General features: G+C 43.4%; 3 protein-coding genes across 52 annotated transcripts in view; 1 reads left to right on the forward strand and 2 right to left on the reverse strand.

The window, feature by feature from the left end:
• Positions 1 to 4,732: 4,732 nt before the first annotated feature.
• Positions 4,733 to 6,535, reverse strand: LOC106573606 (protein JTB). 2 transcript variants are annotated; one of them, XM_014148802.3, is made up of 5 exons: positions 6,206 to 6,535; positions 6,063 to 6,103; positions 5,858 to 5,943; positions 5,690 to 5,769; positions 4,733 to 5,600 (listed from the first exon to the last, which is right to left on the reverse strand). In XM_014148802.3, the coding sequence occupies exons 1-5, from the start codon at positions 6,343 to 6,345 to the stop codon at positions 5,444 to 5,446; spliced, it is 504 nt and encodes a 167-aa protein (XP_014004277.2). In that variant the 5' UTR covers positions 6,346 to 6,535; the 3' UTR covers positions 4,733 to 5,443. The 2 variants fall into 2 exon arrangements, with proteins under 2 accessions (XP_014004277.2, XP_082831797.1); XM_082975671.1 differs by lacking the exon at positions 5,858 to 5,943 and having other exon boundaries at positions 6,206 to 6,525.
• A 162-nt stretch (positions 6,536 to 6,697) lies between these two features.
• LOC106573598 (chromatin target of PRMT1 protein) lies at positions 6,698 to 10,949 on the reverse strand. 2 transcript variants are annotated; one of them, XM_014148790.3, is made up of 7 exons: positions 10,666 to 10,949; positions 10,294 to 10,371; positions 9,915 to 9,999; positions 8,862 to 9,009; positions 7,974 to 8,142; positions 7,746 to 7,886; positions 6,698 to 7,659 (listed from the first exon to the last, which is right to left on the reverse strand). In XM_014148790.3, exons 1-7 carry the CDS (start codon positions 10,667 to 10,669, stop codon positions 7,469 to 7,471), a joined length of 816 nt encoding a protein of 271 aa, XP_014004265.1. In that variant the 5' UTR covers positions 10,670 to 10,949; the 3' UTR covers positions 6,698 to 7,468. The 2 variants fall into 2 exon arrangements, with proteins under 2 accessions (XP_014004265.1, XP_014004256.1); XM_014148781.3 differs by having other exon boundaries at positions 7,956 to 8,142; positions 10,666 to 10,946.
• Positions 10,950 to 12,822: 1,873 nt separating this feature from the next.
• LOC106593069 (SNF-related serine/threonine-protein kinase) overlaps positions 12,823 to 18,033 on the forward strand; it is a 76,488-nt gene continuing 71,277 nt past the window's right edge. For all 48 annotated transcript variants that reach the window (XM_082975675.1, XM_082975672.1, XM_082975687.1 and 45 more), the window contains exons 1-2: positions 12,823 to 13,090; positions 14,386 to 15,058. In XM_082975675.1, coding sequence (XP_082831801.1) covers positions 14,470 to 15,058 — 589 coding nt within the window. In that variant the 5' untranslated portion in view covers positions 12,823 to 13,090; positions 14,386 to 14,469. The remainder of the gene's footprint in view (positions 13,091 to 14,385; positions 15,059 to 18,033) is intronic.

The raw sequence follows: 18,033 nt of genomic DNA on the forward strand, positions 1-18,033 counted from the left end.
TTGAGTGACTCAGTCTGTAAAGTGACAGCCAATGTTAAAATAATACCTTCAAGTCATATGGCCAAGGTATGTCTCCATGGCTTTGATGCAGACTGAAATATGGATATCTAGTGGTGGTCATACAGTGAGGGAAAAAAGTATTTGATCCCCTGCTGATTTTGTACGTTTGACCACTGACAAAGAAATGATCAGTCTATAATTTTAATGGTAAGTTTATTTGAACAGTGAGAGACTGAATAACAACCAAAAAATCCAGAAAAACGCATGTCAAACATTTTATAAAATGATTTGCATTTTAATGAGGGAAATAAGTATTTGACCCCTCTGCAAAACATGACTTAGTACTTGGTGGCAAAACCCTTGTTGGCAATCACAGAGGTCAGACGTTTCTTGTAGTTGGCCACCAGGTTTGCACACATCTCAGGAGGGATTTTGTCCCACTCCTCTTTGCAGATATTCTCCAAGTCATTAAGGTTTCGAGGCTGACGTTTGGCAACTCGAACCTTCAGCTCACTCCACAGATTTTCTATGGGATTAAGGTCTGGAGACTGGCTAGGCCACTCCAGGACCTTAATGTGCTTCTTCTTGAGCCACTCCTTTGTTGCCTTGGCCGTGTGTTTTGGGTCATTGTCATGCTGGAATACCCATCCACAACCCATTTTCAATGCCCTGCCTGAGGGAAGGAGGTTCTCACCCAAGATTTGACGGTACATGGCCCCGTCCATCATCCCTTTGATGCGGTGAAGTTGTCCTGTCCCCTTAGCAGAAAAACACCCCCAAAGCATAATGTTTCCACCTCCATGTTTGACGGTGGGGATGGTGTTCTTGGGGTCATAGGCAGCATTCCTCCTCCTCCAAACACGGCGAGTTGAGTTGATGCCAAAGAGCTCCATTTTGGTCTCATCTGACCACAACACTTTCACCCAGTTGTCCTCTGAATCATTTAGATGTTCATTGGCAAACTTCAGACGGGCATGTATATGTGCTTTCTTGAGCAGGGGGACCTTGCGGGCGCTGCAGGATTTCAGTCCTTCACGGCGTAGTGTGTTACCAATTGTTTTCTTGGTGACTATGGTCCCAGCTGCCTTGAGATCATTGACAAGATCCTCCCGTGTAGTTCTGGGCTGATTCCTCACCGTTCTCATGATCATTGCAACTCCACGAGGTGAGATCTTGCATGGAGCCCCAGGCCGAGGGAGATTGACAGTTCTTTTGTGTTTCTTCCATTTGCGAATAATCGCACCAACTGTTGTCACCTTCTCACCAAGCTGCTTGGCGATAGTCTTGTAGCCCATTCCAGCCTTGTGTAGGTCTACAATCTTGTCCCTGACATCCTTGGAGAGCTCTTTGGTCTTGGCCATGGTGGAGAGTTTGGAATCTGATTGATTGATTGCTTCTGTGGACAGGTGTCTTTTATACAGATAACAAACTAAGATTAGGAGCACTCCCTTTAAGAGTGTGCTTCTAATCTCAGCTCGTTGCCTGTATAAAAGACACCTGGGAGCCAGAAATCTTTCTGATTGAGAGGGGGTCAAATACTTATTTCCCTCATTAAAATGTAAATCAATTTATAACATTTTAGACATGCGTTTTTCTGGATTTCTTTGTTGTTATTCTGTCTCTCACTGTTCAATTAAACCTACCATTAAAATTATAGACTGATCATTTCTTTGTCAGTGGGCAAACGTACAAAATCAGCAGGGGATCAAATACTTTTTTCCCTCACTGTACACAACTGCAGGTAATTTGGGTAAATATTCTGCAGGATTCTGTGCTATTCAAATTTTTTCCGTGGTGCATGCAGTTCATTTAAGTCAACAAAATGATAGTACTGAAATTTTTGTTATGATGTTATTACAAATGGTATTATATTATAGACATATTATCATATGCATAATGTACACTCTACAGAGCCAGGACCCTCTTCAAGTGATACAGTTCTGTCAGGGAGGAGTGTGGAAGTGGAGGAGAGGTGAAAGACAGTGCCGGCAGTACCAATGCAGATGATGAGGATGGAGTAAAGAAGGTGCACAGAAAGAGACAAAGTAAGGATGTTGAAAAACGAGCTGTAGATGGCAAGTTATGAGGAAGAGATTCAGAGGAAGAGCATTTTCTATCAGATGACTCAGGTTTGTGACCAGCAAAAATAACTGATATGGACAGAGAGACTACTGTTAGGAAATTGTCCACAAGAGATGAAGATCTAGAAATGCCACAGGATTCAGAGGGAAAGCCATTCCCAGAGTACTTGCAGTATACTAAGGCAACCAATGCAAGAGAAAAGCTGAAGAGCAAAAGTACTAATGCACTATATTACACCTCATGTGTGCTTTTCTCCCATGAACAAAAAATACCTTCCCTTAGTGCACTGAACAGTCAACACGGATATAAAATGTCCGATGTAAAGTGGTGTCGTATGTATGATACATTTCCAAGCCATGATAGGAATAAGGCACACAGAGACTGCTACTTTAAGTGGAAGAATTTGCAACAACCTGTAATGGCAGTTAGTCGTATTGACTGTCAGTTGCAGAAGCAGATACAAGCAGAAACTGAGAAAAATAGAGCTCTCTTGCAGAGAATCCTAGATGAAACACTGCACTTGGCACCAAGGAATGTACCCTTCAGGGGTAAAACCAAAGTCCCAGATGACATCCACGATGGTAATTTCCTAGGCACACTAGAGCTCGTCTCATTACGATCCACTGCTGAATGAGCACTTGCAAAAAATCAGGGACAAAAAAAAGGAACCAGGCTGACACATTATCTGAGCTCTGACATTCCAAATTAGTTCATTGAATTATGTGTCAGAGGAGTTTTGAAAATAATTCTAAAGGAAAGGGAGGATTCTATTTATTATTCAGTCATCTGTGATGCTACGCCAGACATTTCCCATACTGAGCAGAATGTTGTGCTCATAAGATATGTGAGTTATAACAAAGAAACAGATGACTGGGAGATCACTGAACGGTTTCTTGAATTCAAGGACTTTCACAAAAAGACAGGAAGTGAGATAGCAGAGATGATTGAAAATGTGCTTCATGACCAAGAGATAGACATTGGAGATGGCAAAGGGCAGGGATATGACAATGGGGCAAACATGTCAGGGAAAGTCAAAGGAGTCCAAGCCCAAATATTAAAGAAAAATCATCTGGCTACATTTTCACCTTGTGCCTCCCACACCTTAAATATTGTAGGTGTGCATGCTGCAGAGTCAAGCCCAGAAGTATCAAACATTTTTGGCTGCATCAATCGCCTTTACACACCTGTTAGTGCCAGCCCAGAGCGATGGGCCATCTACAAAAAGAAAACAGGTTGCTCTTTGTATCGCCTCTCCGATACCCGCTGGAGTGCAAGGATTGATGCTGTTATACCTGTAGTAAAACACCTACCTTCTGTCGTCAAGGCCCTTGATAGCATACTCATGACATGCAGTATCACCAGTGAGGCCAGATCAGAAGCTAATGGTCGGAAGAACGACTTCATGTCATTCAACGCTATTGTCTGGCTGAAAGTACTGCCATGCATTGAGGACAGGAATGTGATTCTCCAGTCAGGAAAAATCTCACTTGACACAGAGGCAGCCAATATCAGAGCCTTAAAAGAAGAGATGCAGGCTCTTAGAGATGGATGGGAGTCTCTCCTGTCTGAGGAAACACTGACTGCTACGCAAATGGATGTTGCACCTCAATTTAGCAAGGAACACAGCCGCCAGAGGAAAAGGAAGAGATTCCATGATGAGACCTCTCAAGAGGAGACAGCTCAGGACAGTGTAGCAACGATGTTTCAGACACAGTGTTTTTTACTGCTATGGACAACATCATAAGTGACTTGGACACTAGGTTCCACACCACTGCAAAAACTGTTATACAGTTAGGGGGAAAAAAGTATATTCTCCCCTGCTGATTTTGTACGTTTGCCCACTGACAAAGAAATGATCAGTCTATAATTTTAATGGTAGGTTTATTTGAACAGTGAGAGACAGAATAACAACAAAAAAATCCAGAAAAACGCATGTCAAAAATGTTATAAAACGATTTCCATTTTAATGAGGGAAATAAGTATTTGACCCCTCTGCAAAACATGACTTAGTACTTGGTGGCAAAACCCTTGTTTTTTTTCCACCAGGTTTGCACACATCTCACATCTGACTTGGAGAAGATCCCTACTGAGATGTGTGCAAACCTGGTGGCCAACTACAAGAAACGTCTGACCTCTGTGATTGCCAACTTGTAATATATATCCTTCTTCTGACCCGTTTCATCCATGTGTTCTTTCATTTGCCTCTCATTCTACCATTCTGCTTGTTGTGCATTCAGCACAGATATAAAGGTAAGCTCTGTAAATATGATAGAGGCTCTTTTTTTATAAAAATGTTGATTAATAAACTGTCCAATTCCTTTCACAACTTAAGCAGAAAAAAACAGAATTATATTTACTCCCAAAAACCTACATTGTGCACATACCCTAACAACAGTTTATTTGTATTGGTCATAAATAGAAAGTGCAATAAAGTGTACAATTTGCTGCACACTTACAGCAATGTAATAATTAGGAATAGTGTTAACAGTGCTGTAAAATACATAAATACTGTATATAATCAGAAGAACCATGTTTTTACGAATAGTGTGTAACAAAAATTGAAAAGGCACCCGCACATCTGAGCTATCTCTGTTGCAGGTGTATGGTAACAGTTGAATAAGATGAGAAAAAAGAAACCAGCACACTGCTCTTGATAGTGTCACTGCTCTTTATTAAGCTAGTGTGTAACCAAAAGGAAACGCTTAAATAAATAGATATGTATAGTTTAGATATGTATAGTTTAGACAGACCTGAATTTCACACACAAACGTGATTGACCAATCATTGGTAAATACACCATAAGCACATTGATCACAGATCAAAAAATGTAATCTCTATCGTAGCGCATTAAATGTAGCTGGTAAAACCCATTTTTCAGAAAACAATCTTTAAAGGAAAATCTTCAAAAATAACACATAGGCCTAGATATTTGTAGTATTCGTCTCTCTGGTTGGACCAACTCAGTTATTATGGTGACAATGCAAGACAATGTCAGAAAGTGAGACCAAGTTGACATGTTCAAATCCCCAAAACTGACACATGGAATGGTTAGGCAGGACTATACTCTAATCACACAGAAACAATATCAACTATGACAACATAAAGACATGCTGTGCTGCAATATTATTAACCATACTGCAGTAATGACTTGGAACATATTGTAAGATTAGTTCAAACCAATAACTATTGTGCAGTGTATGGGTCATACTTACACATAGACATTAAACAAATAAGGCCGCAACAAAACATGGGATCAAAATGGAAATAGTGATTCCAAAAGAGATACCAATGTGCAAGTTCTGCCATTCAAGTCCTTCAAACATTTGAGAGTGGTTAAGCGCCGGCCAACAGCACCCAGTCTCTATATGGACAGGATCTGCCTGCGGACCTTTTCAGAAGCCAGGTGGTCCAGGGTTCTCTGACGAGCTATAACCACCAGGACCAAGACTACCGTTAGGCACATCATGATCCCCTCAAACCTCCAGAATAGGCTCTCGTCCATCCGAGAGGAACGGCAGCTGAGAAAAGAGAAAGATAGAATTGTAGTCGGACCTGAATTGGCGGTTGCATCAATTTAGGAAAATATACAAAAAAGGGCGTAGGCTACCTCTTGTATTCAACTTTGTTGGACTTTGCACAGTTGATCTTTTCTATGAATCCAGTTCGGGCGCACGGCGCCCATGATTTCTAGAGGAGACAGACACGTGAGGGATTCCATAAAGATATTAATCAGTATTACCGTGTTCAAGAAAATAGGAATTATTTTAACCCTCACCGCCTGAAAGGGGCTGCACCTTGTACACTCTGTCAAAATAGAAAACTCCTCCTCTTGCCAGCAATGAATGGATGTTGTGCTTATCTCTACAAAATAAAGAGATTACAATAGCTAGAAACTTCAATGTTAGGGTCTACAGCTACAGGTCAACTATTATAGCTACCCGATCTGTATTTAAGTGTTATTTAACTAACTATGGGTCTACCTGTAGTAGGGTATTCCTCTCCTGAATTAGCACCATGGACACTGGAAGAAAATGATACAATGGTTTGGTTTACACATTCACAAGTCAGAGGTTTGACGACAGCTCAGTCAGTGACACGGCTGGATGCTACACAGCACACTCACCTAAGTGACGCAGGTACTACCAGGAGCAGTGTTAAGATCGAGAACATTCGGGAATCGCTCATTGTGCTGGTAAGGGGGGCACCAACTCTAGACTCAGTAACTTCTAATGAGATGGCAAAATAACGTCGCTTCTGTAACATTTTGCTTCTAGCTAGCTACATATTAGCTAAGGTTAGTTATCGGTTGAGTTCCAGAAGTATATTTACAGCAGCTAACCCACTAGGGAATACTCAAGTGTCACTGTAAGCATCTTTAAATGTTAAAGTTATTCCATTATAAAATGTTTTGTTCTGGCAGAATTGCAGCCATCTTGAATGCGCGAAGTTCCTCCCCATGTCACCTGACCTGAGTGACATGCTTGAAGTGCTCTCACCAGCCCTAGCGGTGACAAGTAGGCATTTAAATCAGTTGGTAACTTTCTGGCTCGTCTATGCTGTGAGTGACAATTACAGTTCTACTGAAGGTCAATAATGAACTGCAGCTATGTTTCTATCATTAGGTAGCAACACCTTTAAATATTTTTATTAAAACAATGAACATATCAAAACACAAGAACATTTGTAACAGTTGGGCCATTCTTTCATTTTCAAAAAACATTCTGACAGGAACCGGTTGGATAACTAGTCCTCTTACTACAAATGGTGGCAATATTTCTCAGCTAAAATAAATCAACATTTCTATATAAATACACAATGCAGCCAAACCTGGCTAGCTGAGGTACACACCGTTGTCTTTCACAAATAAATGACAACAAAAAAAAACGTAGTTTTGAAAGTAACAATACATTGTAGCAAACACATGAAATCTATAGTGTGAAGTGTCTTGGACAAACCCATAATGTACCCGAGCAAAGAGAATTGGTTAGCTTGCTTGTGATTTTACTGAACAAGCAATCATTTTCTTCGACAAGTCCTGCAGACCTTCATACTTCGTTCTTAGGCAAGGTTTTAGACCACCCTGCTCAGCACTGAGCTAAGCTTACAAATGAATAAATGATGAAAAGAACAACAGCTCAAGTGTGTGAAACAGTTAAAGTATGACTCTAGAGAGCTCCAATTCAGCCACATAACACATGCTTCTGGGCTTGTGTGTACCACCACATATTTGTTCACAAATAGTGCTTCTAACAATAGTTCTGAGTAAGCCAGAGACCCTGGTTGTCACATCCATCTGTTTCCAGTGAGGGGCAGTTCTACTAATGAATTACCCCTGGACAGCCTCAGTGCATTTCTTGATGCTGCCTACCCGTCTTCCAGCTGGGTTCTACTCCATGTAGTCGGAGCCTGCCATGGCCATGTAGGAATCCAGCTCTGCGTCTAGGCGACTCTTGGTCATTGACATGTAGTTGTCTAGTTGGTTGTCCAGCTCCTCTTTGGTGGGGATTTTTTCAGGTTTGCCCATGCCTCGGCCCCGGAACCCTCCCCGGCCCCGCAGGCCCAGACCCGCTCCTCTGCCTGGTAGGGATGACAAGATATGAGCGAGGGCAGTGGGAGAAGGGAGGGCAGAGTATGCACAGTTACGAGAGTACAAGAGTTCTCACCTCTTCCTCTCAGGCCCAGTCCATTCCTGGCTCCGCAGCTAACCAGCACTCCAGCATTGTTCAGCTGGCCACCTTGCAGCCTCAAGCCCGGACGAAATCTAAGCTTAGTCACCCCTCCCCGGGCACGCATCTGATTCACACCTGAACGAGAGAGGGATACAAAGTTAAACTGTCTCCAACTGTGTTACAGTTGAAAAACAGTACACCCACCTCTGAAAGCATTGCCACCTCTGAAAAAGCCCCTTCTGTTTCCACACACTCTGAAACCCCCTCGGTTCATCCCTCGCAGTCCCCTTACAGCAAACCCTTGGCTTCTGGTGGCCCCCCGCATCAGGGTCCCCATGGGCCGACCTAGCCTTGCCAGGACGTCGCCCTTCCCCAGGCACAGCTTCAGGCTCTGTGGGACATTGGGAACGTACCAACAGAGTTTGGGTGTAATCATTTCAAAGATGAACTGAAAGTCAAGACATGCCCAGGAGGTGGCGGCCTTAGTTTCAAAATTCAAATGGACTTTTCAACACTTTAATCTAGTCCATGTCTTCATTTCTCTGGTCTCTTAAAAAGGAAAATAAATAAATAGTGATACTGGGGTAGTTCTGATCTGGGGTGCGTTCAGCTTTTAATTCAACGGAAACGATTCTGAACAACAAGTTGAAGAACGGTGTGATTATGGTGGCGCAGAGGGAGATAACTCTACAGACATGTACATATTACCTCAATTAACCGGTGTCCCCACATAGACTCTACCAGTACCCCCCCTGTATATAGTCTCGCTATTGTTATTTTACTCCTGCTCTTTAATTACTTGTTACTTTTATTTTTTTATTTTTTTTAACTGCATTGTTGGTTAGGAGCTCATAAGCATTTCACTGTAAGGTCTACACCTAATGTATTCGGCGCATGTGACTAATACAATTTGATTGTACGGTCAGATGGTGTGTGCTGCACAAGTTTTGTGATTTCAAAATGGTCACACCATTTTGGGGAAACGTGCCCTTCAGTACAAACGGTCATGGAATGTTGCATCGAACTGAATACAGCCCTGGATTAGTGACACTGAATCTAATTAAGTAACCTAGACAGGTTGAAAAGTGGATGGTTAGTTAGTTCCCACACCTTGGGCTGCAGGGCAGCCTGCACAGAGGTCCTGTTCTCCATCTGCAGAGCCAGTCTCCTGTTGCGGACACTGGCCACTTGCTGCTGCTGCATGTTGACTCGTACAGCCACTGGCTCCAGCTGCTTGTTGTTCAGCAAGGTCGTGAAGCTTGGAGGAGCAGGGGTTGAGTGATAAAGGAGGACAGAACAGGCAGGGGTGTCAAACTCATTCCATGGAGGGCCAAGCATCAGCTGGTTTGTACGTTACCTTTGAATTTGTGTCCAATTAAGACCTAGACAACCAGGTGAGGAGAGTTCCTAACTGATCAGTGACTTTACTTGATCAAATACAAGGGAGGAGTGAACCTGCAGACACTTGGCCCTCAGTGGAATAGGGTGATATAGGAGGTTGGAGGGTTTAAGAACCACATGAGGCTGGTGGCAGCGTAATTGGGGAGATTGGGCTTATGGTAATGACTGGAGTGGAATTAGAGAAATGGTACTAAATACATCAAACACCTGGTTAAGGCATTTGATGCCATTCCATTTGCGCCGTTCCAGACATTGTTATGAGCCGTCCTCCCATCAGCAGACGCCTGTGTTAATTAAGAACATACTGCTTAGCATACTACTGTATCCATGTAGTTGCGTTCCCCTGCCCTGCCACTTACTGCCTATAACAGGGCTGGGCAACTCCAGTCCTCGAGGGCCTGATTGGTGTCACTTTTCCCCATCCCTAGCAAACACAGCTGATTAAATCAAATTGCATTCTAAACTGAAGATCATGATTAGGTGATTATTGGAGTCAGGTGTGTTTGCTGGGGCAAAACTGTGACACCAATCAGGCCCTCTATATACAATGCACATGTGTACATGGGGTCAAGTCCCCCCAATTAACCAGCTGTAACTAGTGGTCTAGCAAGCAGACAGGTTTGGCCTTGGACGTTGTATCAAGGGGGAAGAAAGACTGATAATAGAAAAGACACAGCCATAACAGGGTTTGCAATGAGCAAGATATGGAGTACAGGAGGTGGCCTCTGCAAACTCATCACCACTGGCTAATGGTAGTCTCACCGATCGTTGAGGGAAACTGTTGAGGTGCTTTTCAGCACGATTTTCTCTGTTGGTGAAGTCATTGCGTCTGTTTGCTGATACATTCCTGTGGAGAGACTCAATAGTGAGACCGATATATTGCAATGGAACAAAAGCATAACTTTAGTTTAACTACAGTGACAATTTTAGAATGACCTAATGTTAGGCTAGGAAACTACCTTAACATGAGTTTCAAACACATACTAGCTACTAACTAGCTGTTCATTCGTTTGACATGCTGGCTTGGTCGGTAAACTTTTGCTTTGCTGCTATGTGAGATGGTAGCTAAACCTCAAACTAGATAAACCTACTAACTAGCTTTGTATCAAGTTTTGAGCACGCTAACGTTACTCTTACTCACTTTTCAGAACAGCACTGGAAGATGCTAGCAAAAATGTGGTTAGCCTCCCCCTCTTGACTGTCCGCACCGAAGATGCACCTGCACAACATAAAATAAAAAGTTATTCTCAACTAAGGAAAGCCTCAAGTTTCATACTGTAGTTACCGCCCAAAATATAAACGCAAGAATTAAATCGAACTCGCACAGTGATTCGAACACATGCGGAAAACTACAAATGCACGTTTACAAATCAAGAACTGATGAAAGGTTGCATTTTTGCAGTATATAGATAATTAATTTGACTAAGACCCCAAATACACAATCACTTTTTGAAAGTGGGTAAAAAAATATGAACGTTTAGGACACTGTCCAAGTAAGATTTCAAAACGGTACCCATATATTTTGCTGCATAACATTGGAATTGAGGAACAGAGGGCTAAGCAGCAATGGAGCAACCGGAGCTATGTACAAACGTGTGTGTAAATCAAATCAAATGTATTTTTATATAGCCCTTCGTACATCAGCTGATATTCTCAAAGTGCTGTACAGAAACCCAGCCTAAAACCCCAAACAGCAAGCAAAGCATGTGAAAGAAGCACAGTGGCTAGGAAAAACTCCCTAGGAAAAACTCCCTAGAAAGGCCAAAAACCTAGGAAGAAACCTAGAGAGGAACCAGGCTATGAGGGGTGGCCAGTCCTCTTCTGGCTGTGCAGGGTGGATATTATAACAGAACATGGTCAAGATGTTAAAATGTTCATAAATGACCAGCATGGTCAAATAATAATAATCATAGTAGTTGTCGAGGGTGCAACAAGCACGTCCGGTGAACAGGTCAGGGTTCCATAGCCGCAGGCAGAACAGTTGAAACTGGAGCAGCAGCACGGCCAGGTGGACTGGGGACAGCAAGGAGTCATCATACCAGGTAGTCCTGAGGCATGGTCCTAGGGCTCAGGTCCTCCGAGAGAAAGACAGAAAGAGAGAAAGAGAGAATCAGAGAGAGCATATTTAAATACACACAGGACACCGGATAAGACAAGAGAAATACTCCAGATGTAACAGACTGACCCTAGCCCCCCGACACATAAACTACTGCAGCATAAATACTGGAGGCTGAGACAGGAGGGATCAGAAGACACTGTGGCCCCATCCGATGATACCCCCGGACAGGGCCAAACAGGCAGGATATAACCCCACCCACTTTGCCAAAGCACAGCCCCCACACCACTAGAGGGATGTCTCCAACCACCAACTTACCGTCCTAAGACAAGGCCGAGTATAGCCCACAACGATCTCCGCCATGGCACAACCCAAGTAGCACATGTGCAGAAGGTACGGATGTATTATGCTATCCAGTAGAGGTGTCCAGAGAGTATGGTAATGAAGCGACTCCGTTCCCTATTTAGTGCATTTATTTTAACCAGAGAGCAATTTGTGACTCAAATTCAACCCATGTAGTAGTGTGTGCCCGAATAGCCTAGCTGGGAGAGACAGAGGTACAATTTACAAGAAACCCCCCTTTTCCTGGTAAAGTACCTGATAAACTATCCACCTACTGCTATCTTAATATTCTAGCCTGGTGTATTTATTTATTGTAAGTGCAACACTACCCTTCTGAGTTCCCATAAGGTAAATGCAACACATACTTGAAACAAATCATCCACTTTGTGTAGAGAGCAGATTATCTAAAACACCATTAGTCTATAAAACACACGCTGTGGATTTTTTATACATACTAATGAGAAAAAAGTGACAATATACTCTTCTATGCAAAGCCTAACTGGCTTTTGTGTAGCCTACCAAAAATAATACATTACAGTAAAAAACTGTCAGCCACTAGAGGGCAGCACCAGTCATGGAAATCTACCGTTATTGGCGGTAATGTCAGATTTATTTTGCAGAAATGTCACTGATCAAGAAATGCATAAGACAATGGTCATACGATGTGTATTATATGTATTAGATGTGTATGTATGTATGCATGCATGTTTTGGACTATAGCTAGCTATAACAAGGACAGAATATCCAAGCCATACATACAGCCTCATGATGATGTTGGCTGTCGTGCTTTTTATCCTGGTTATTTTCATGAAATTGGAGGTCCATTATTGCGTTACTGTGCTTGATGTGTTTAACTACTAATGTGTATTTTTTCACATATTGCCTTGGTGAAATACAATTATTATTGCGGACCTCTTCATTGGTATGGACCATTGTGGGATTCTTTCCAGCTAGCTACGTTTCTTTGACGTCAGAAATTAATGCGGCTGATGCCCAACCATAGAGAATGATAGAGGCCTAGTAGTGGCCAAAATGCCTTATTAAAATGGGCAGTGCCATTGAGGGCTTCCACCACTTTAATGTAGTCTACTGGGTGGGACTTCTAACTTCATGGAAATTATTCCAACAGGGTCACCAGGAGGGATCAGTCAATCGTGAAGAAGAAACTGACTACTTTAAAATGGAGATAGTCTCAATGGTGATGCCCATGCTGTCACAGACCCTATAATGGCACAGATACAAACATTAGTCTTCTATCTATCTCTATGTACCCAACACACTTACGGCGCCGCCGCAACCGTTTCTGGGAGGAGAATGATTTCGATGAGGGCTGCAATTCAATCCCAGGAACGTTGCAATGCCTTGTTTCACTGATGAGGTTTGGGTATAGGCACCGTGTGAGTGTCATTGGTAATCGCAACGGAGGAGGATACGATTCGTTAATAATAAACTTTATCGGGGAAGAACGAAGGACATTATTTATCATCCAGTCTATTAGCTAGCTGAAGATTTCGGCTTGATGTTTACTGGAGAGAGAGTGGTGAGTCCGACCAGCCGTTGTTAGCGTGCTAGCTTGTAGGTAGGGTTAGTTAGTTATCAGTATATTTGAGGTTACGTTAACTAAACTCACGTTAATCAACGTTCGTTCATACAATTATTTCAGGAAATTACAATTAAATCGGCGCCGCCGACGTCAAAATAGGTTATTACGCAGTAATACCTAGCTAGTTAAGTAACTAACGTTTGCTAGCTACTGTTGTTAGATAGCTAACGCGTTACTCGGTGAATGAACGAGGCACTAGTACGGTAACGTAGCTAACACAGGCCTATCAAGCTGTTTCTCTGTCTCATGTGATGGAAGCTTACGCGTTAGCTAACTAGCCAACTGCTTTCATGGACTAACTAACTTAAACATTAGCTAGCCATGTATAATCATCTGTGAAATAGCTAGTTAACTAACTTTTAGCCTCTTGAAATTGGCTAACTAGTTAGCTAAGTTAGTAAGCTAGCTACTGTACTGTATCTTGTCATGACAACCAAATCACCTGACCTGATCCCATTTAGCAATTGTGTGGTAGTTAAAATAATGTTACTTAACTAAATACTTTCCTATATGTAACTAGTGGTTATGTTCCCTGTATGCATGCATTAGTAGTACAGTATTGGCTTCAGTTCATAGCTACATTGTCATTGTAGCTAGCTAGGTATTTAGTAATGTGTGGTGTATGTTATGGCGACATTTTTAAGAAGGAAATACTGTAGCGTCCATTGATTATGAATGATGGAACGTCTTTGAGGCCCGGGTGTCTTTGAATATAACCCATGTGGGGTTAATGGCTGTATTAACTAAATCCTACCAGTTGAACCTACAAATAAGCTAAACAAAATTCTCCTGTCAGTCATAATTCATTGCAACTTTGAAACACAGTTGGTCTGTAAGGCTAAACGTTACAGATACAAAAGGGTTGATTTATGAAGTTATTTTGGTGTTTTTCTTCATGCTTCTACGAGCTTCACTGCTAGACCCTTGGCTTTGTTTTTGTTGAACAACAGAAACTCAGGGGTGTAATCATTATTTCAAACTAGCGTTTCTACTGGACAGATTCAGGTAGGGCCCTAATTGTTTGTTGCCCAATAGAAATGGTCATTTCTGTTGCAAAACAGAACGTTTGGCAACTGTTTGAAGTAAGGATTACACCCCAGTACAAATCTGTGAGAATGTTCTGCGATGAAGGTTTGAGTCAGGCGGTAGGCCTTTTTTCCTTCAAGTCACTTTTAAGTGAAGTTTTGTTCTGTTGATATTCTGATGTGATTTTCTCTCATTGTTACTCTTAGGAAGTGGACATCATGGGCACGACATTAACATCCAACGTGTTGAAGTAAAGTGGACCCACCAGACTGTAAAACCCGTCCCCAGCCATGGCAGGCTTCAAGCGAGGGTATGATGGCAAGATTGCAGGGCTCTATGACCTGGACAAGACGCTGGGCCGGGGCCACTTCGCCGTGGTCAAACTGGCGCGCCACGTCTTCACGGGGGAGAAGGTGGCGGTCAAGGTCATCGACAAGACCAAGTTGGACACGGTTGCCACGGGTCACCTGTTCCAGGAAGTGCGTTGTATGAAGCTGGTGCAGCACCCCAACATTGTCCGGCTCTACGAGGTCATCGACACGCAGACCAAGCTCTACCTGATCCTGGAGCTGGGTGACGGTGGAGACATGTTCGATTACATCATGAAGCACGAGGAGGGTCTCAGCGAGGAGCTGGCCAAGAAGTACTTTGCCCAGATCGTCCATGCCATCTCGTACTGCCACCGGCTGCATGTGGTGCACCGTGACCTCAAGCCGGAGAACGTGGTGTTCTTTGAGAAGCAGGGAGTGGTGAAGCTCACTGACTTTGGCTTCAGCAACAAGTTTCAGCCCGGGAAGAAGCTCACCACCAGCTGTGGCTCGCTGGCCTACTCTGCCCCAGAGATCCTGCTGGGAGATGAGTACGATGCTCCGGCCGTAGGTAAGACATCTAAGCTTGTAGGCCTGGATACATTAGACGGATGCTGTCTGCCGTAGATTATTTTTGATATAACCTTTATTTAACTAGGCAAGTCAGTTAAGAACAAATTCTTATTTACAATGACAGCCTAAGAACAGTGGGTTAACTGCCTTGTTCAGGGGTACAATGACAGATTTTTACCTTGTCAGCTCAGGGATTCAATCTAGCAACCTTACGGGTTACTGGCCCAACGCTCTAACCACTAGGCTATCTGCAGCCCCAGATAGCCTATCTCTTAGAGTCATAGTTTGATTGTATTGACCTGGGCTGGCTGTAATCTTTGGCACTTAGTCTAATAGGCATGTGCTGAAAACCCTTCACAAGGTAATGGCCTCGTATCAGCAAGCTCAGAACCCTGTGTCATGGGGCCATGGTGATTCTGTGAGATTGTTGCATGGACTTGAGAGCTAAGGATCGCAGAGTCAAAAAAATTTAGTTGTATGCTGACCTTTGACATTGCCTTACCGTGGCCTAGAAAGGATTACTTATGTGCATGTATGACGGTTTAGGCTGGTTTTGAACTTGCAATTTTAGAAGTGCAAGGTTATGTTGTAGCTAGGGAAGCAAGTTACTGCTATGTTGCTATGATACACAAGGCCAGTTCTCCTGGTGTTGGTGCCTAGAGTGTTATATTGCACTTCATTAACTGGCTCATTGATTTCCTGTGTGGACTGACTGACTGTAGTGCATACAGCAGCAGCACTGACTTCTCCAATAACCTCCCGTGTGCCCAACCAGGCATTTACATATTAAATCATTTGTAAGATGATTACTTATATTCTATGATACAACCTATTTCTTTAACATTTCACTGTCCCAGACATTTGAGAGGAGAGTCTGCAATACTCCAATGTTATAAACACGCACATCTCTAAATATAGGCCCTAGGCATGATAATGCCTTTCGATAAGCATTTGTGTTAGCCATTATTGCTTCCCCTATTTGACTATGCCTGTCACACTTGTAGGGTGTAACTGTAACCTGAGGAAACTGTGGTCACACTCTCTCTCACATACACACACTGTTTCTTTGCAAAGAATGACAGAGCATCTTATCTAACAGTAATAGGTCTGGGGCTGTGTGCAGCCTGTGTTGTGTTGTAATTGTCATGGTTGTGCGTCAGATGAAGGTCCCTAGAGAGGAGAAGAGAGAAGGCTGACTGCTGTTAATTGCAGCCCGGTTACAATCGCCGGCTCTAGGCAGAACAGTTAATCCATCCTTTGTTTGTACTGAACATCTAGTGCCTAAGCCCTGATTAAACATTTTACTATTGACATTGTGGGGTTGATTTTAAAATACACAATTTATATGGTTTCCAGCATAGCCCTGCCAAATCAATATTTCATCCTGCAGCCTCTCTGTCCAGAGCTGTGTCACAGGCCATCTCACTGTCTCTAAGCCATCAATTCACCCTCTCACTGAACAAACATTGAGCCAGCAGCAGTGTTGCCTGGCCCTGGACTGGTGGGATGGATGAGCATTCAGAGTGTAAGTGTGAGAGAGTAGAGCTTACCTATGACCCATGGCTCTGCTCCACTGTCTCAGGGCTCTGCTCCACTGTCTCAGGGCTCTGCTCCACTGTCTCAGGGCTCTGCTCCACTGTCTCAGGGCTCTGCTCCACTGTCTCAGGGCTCTGCTCCACTGTCTCAGGGCTCTGCTCCACTGTCTCAGGGCTCTTGGCTTGTGTACTGTTACGTTTAGGTGACTCTTGTCTGGGGACTATTAGTCAGAACTCCTGGGAGAGAGCGTGGCAAAAAACAAACTCTTCTCTCACCCCCTCGCCCTCCATCTCCTATGATTGGTGACGGAGGGCCAGGCAGAGTGAGCATCCTAAATGGCATCCTATTCCCTATATTGTGCACTACTTTTGACCAGAATCCCAAAGGGCTCTATGCACAATATAGGGAACAGGTTGCTATTTGAGACACAGCCAGTGTGCCGCAGATGTTTTTGTAACTGCTCAGAGAAGACCAGAGGTAGCATGAGGCCAGGAATGTGAATGAGCAAGAGTCATTGTACAAAAAGAGAGGAAACTGTTGGGCATGTGGGTGTATGTTATGATGAACACTTTTCTTGGAATGTGACCAATGAGAGAGAGACACACTACAGTCTACTGCCAGCCCTGTGGCTGTTTGTCACTCTGCCATGTTTGTTCCTATGTAATGAGAGAACAGGGTGCTGGAGGTGTCAAGGAGGATTAGGTCAGTCTGACAGAATAGGATGTTGTATGGGCTGGAGTTGTCAAGGAGGATTAGGTCAGTGACAGAATAGGGTGTTGTATGACTGTGGTGCTGGAGCTGTCAAGGAGGCCCAGTCTGAGGATGATGCCACACCAATGCTGCATTCCACATGGTAGGGGCTACAGTAGGGTGGGATTTGGCCCAGGCATCTGATGGAACACGCTTACCTGATGGTGTTGGTGACCTTGTACCACTCATGGTTAGACAATGCTCCTCAGAAAAAACCTGTTGCATAAAAATGTAAAGACATTTACTGTGACTTATCAGCTGAGAGTATTTATGTTCCACCTCTCTTTGAAAGGCAACGCACTGCAAATATCGTCTCCTGAAAAATGCGCGAAATGTTCTGAGAATGCTTACTATGCAATGAATGTGCAGAGCCCAGTCACAGTGAAGTGGAGGAACAGGCTTGTTTAATTTTATGACTGAAGAGGGACAAATCGTGTGAGTGATAATCAGAATGTTTATGGTCCCTCCCTGACGCACACTCAGCATGTTTTCAGCCTGTTCTAATCCCGTTAATGCAGGTTCCACTAATGCTGTGAGGAACTTTCAGGTCTGGTGGAGTCTAGCAGCTCTACTCAGGATGATCTGGAAAGCCCAGCGGTATAGAACGAGACGAGGGTGTGTCAATAGGTTCTTGACATTGAGCTTCCCAGTTACCACTGCGTCAGGTCATACAAGTGACTTACACGT

This window comes from Salmo salar, chromosome 05, assembly GCF_965601325.2.
Source record: "Salmo salar chromosome 05, fSalSal1, whole genome shotgun sequence".
NCBI lineage: Eukaryota > Metazoa > Chordata > Actinopteri > Salmoniformes > Salmonidae > Salmo > Salmo salar.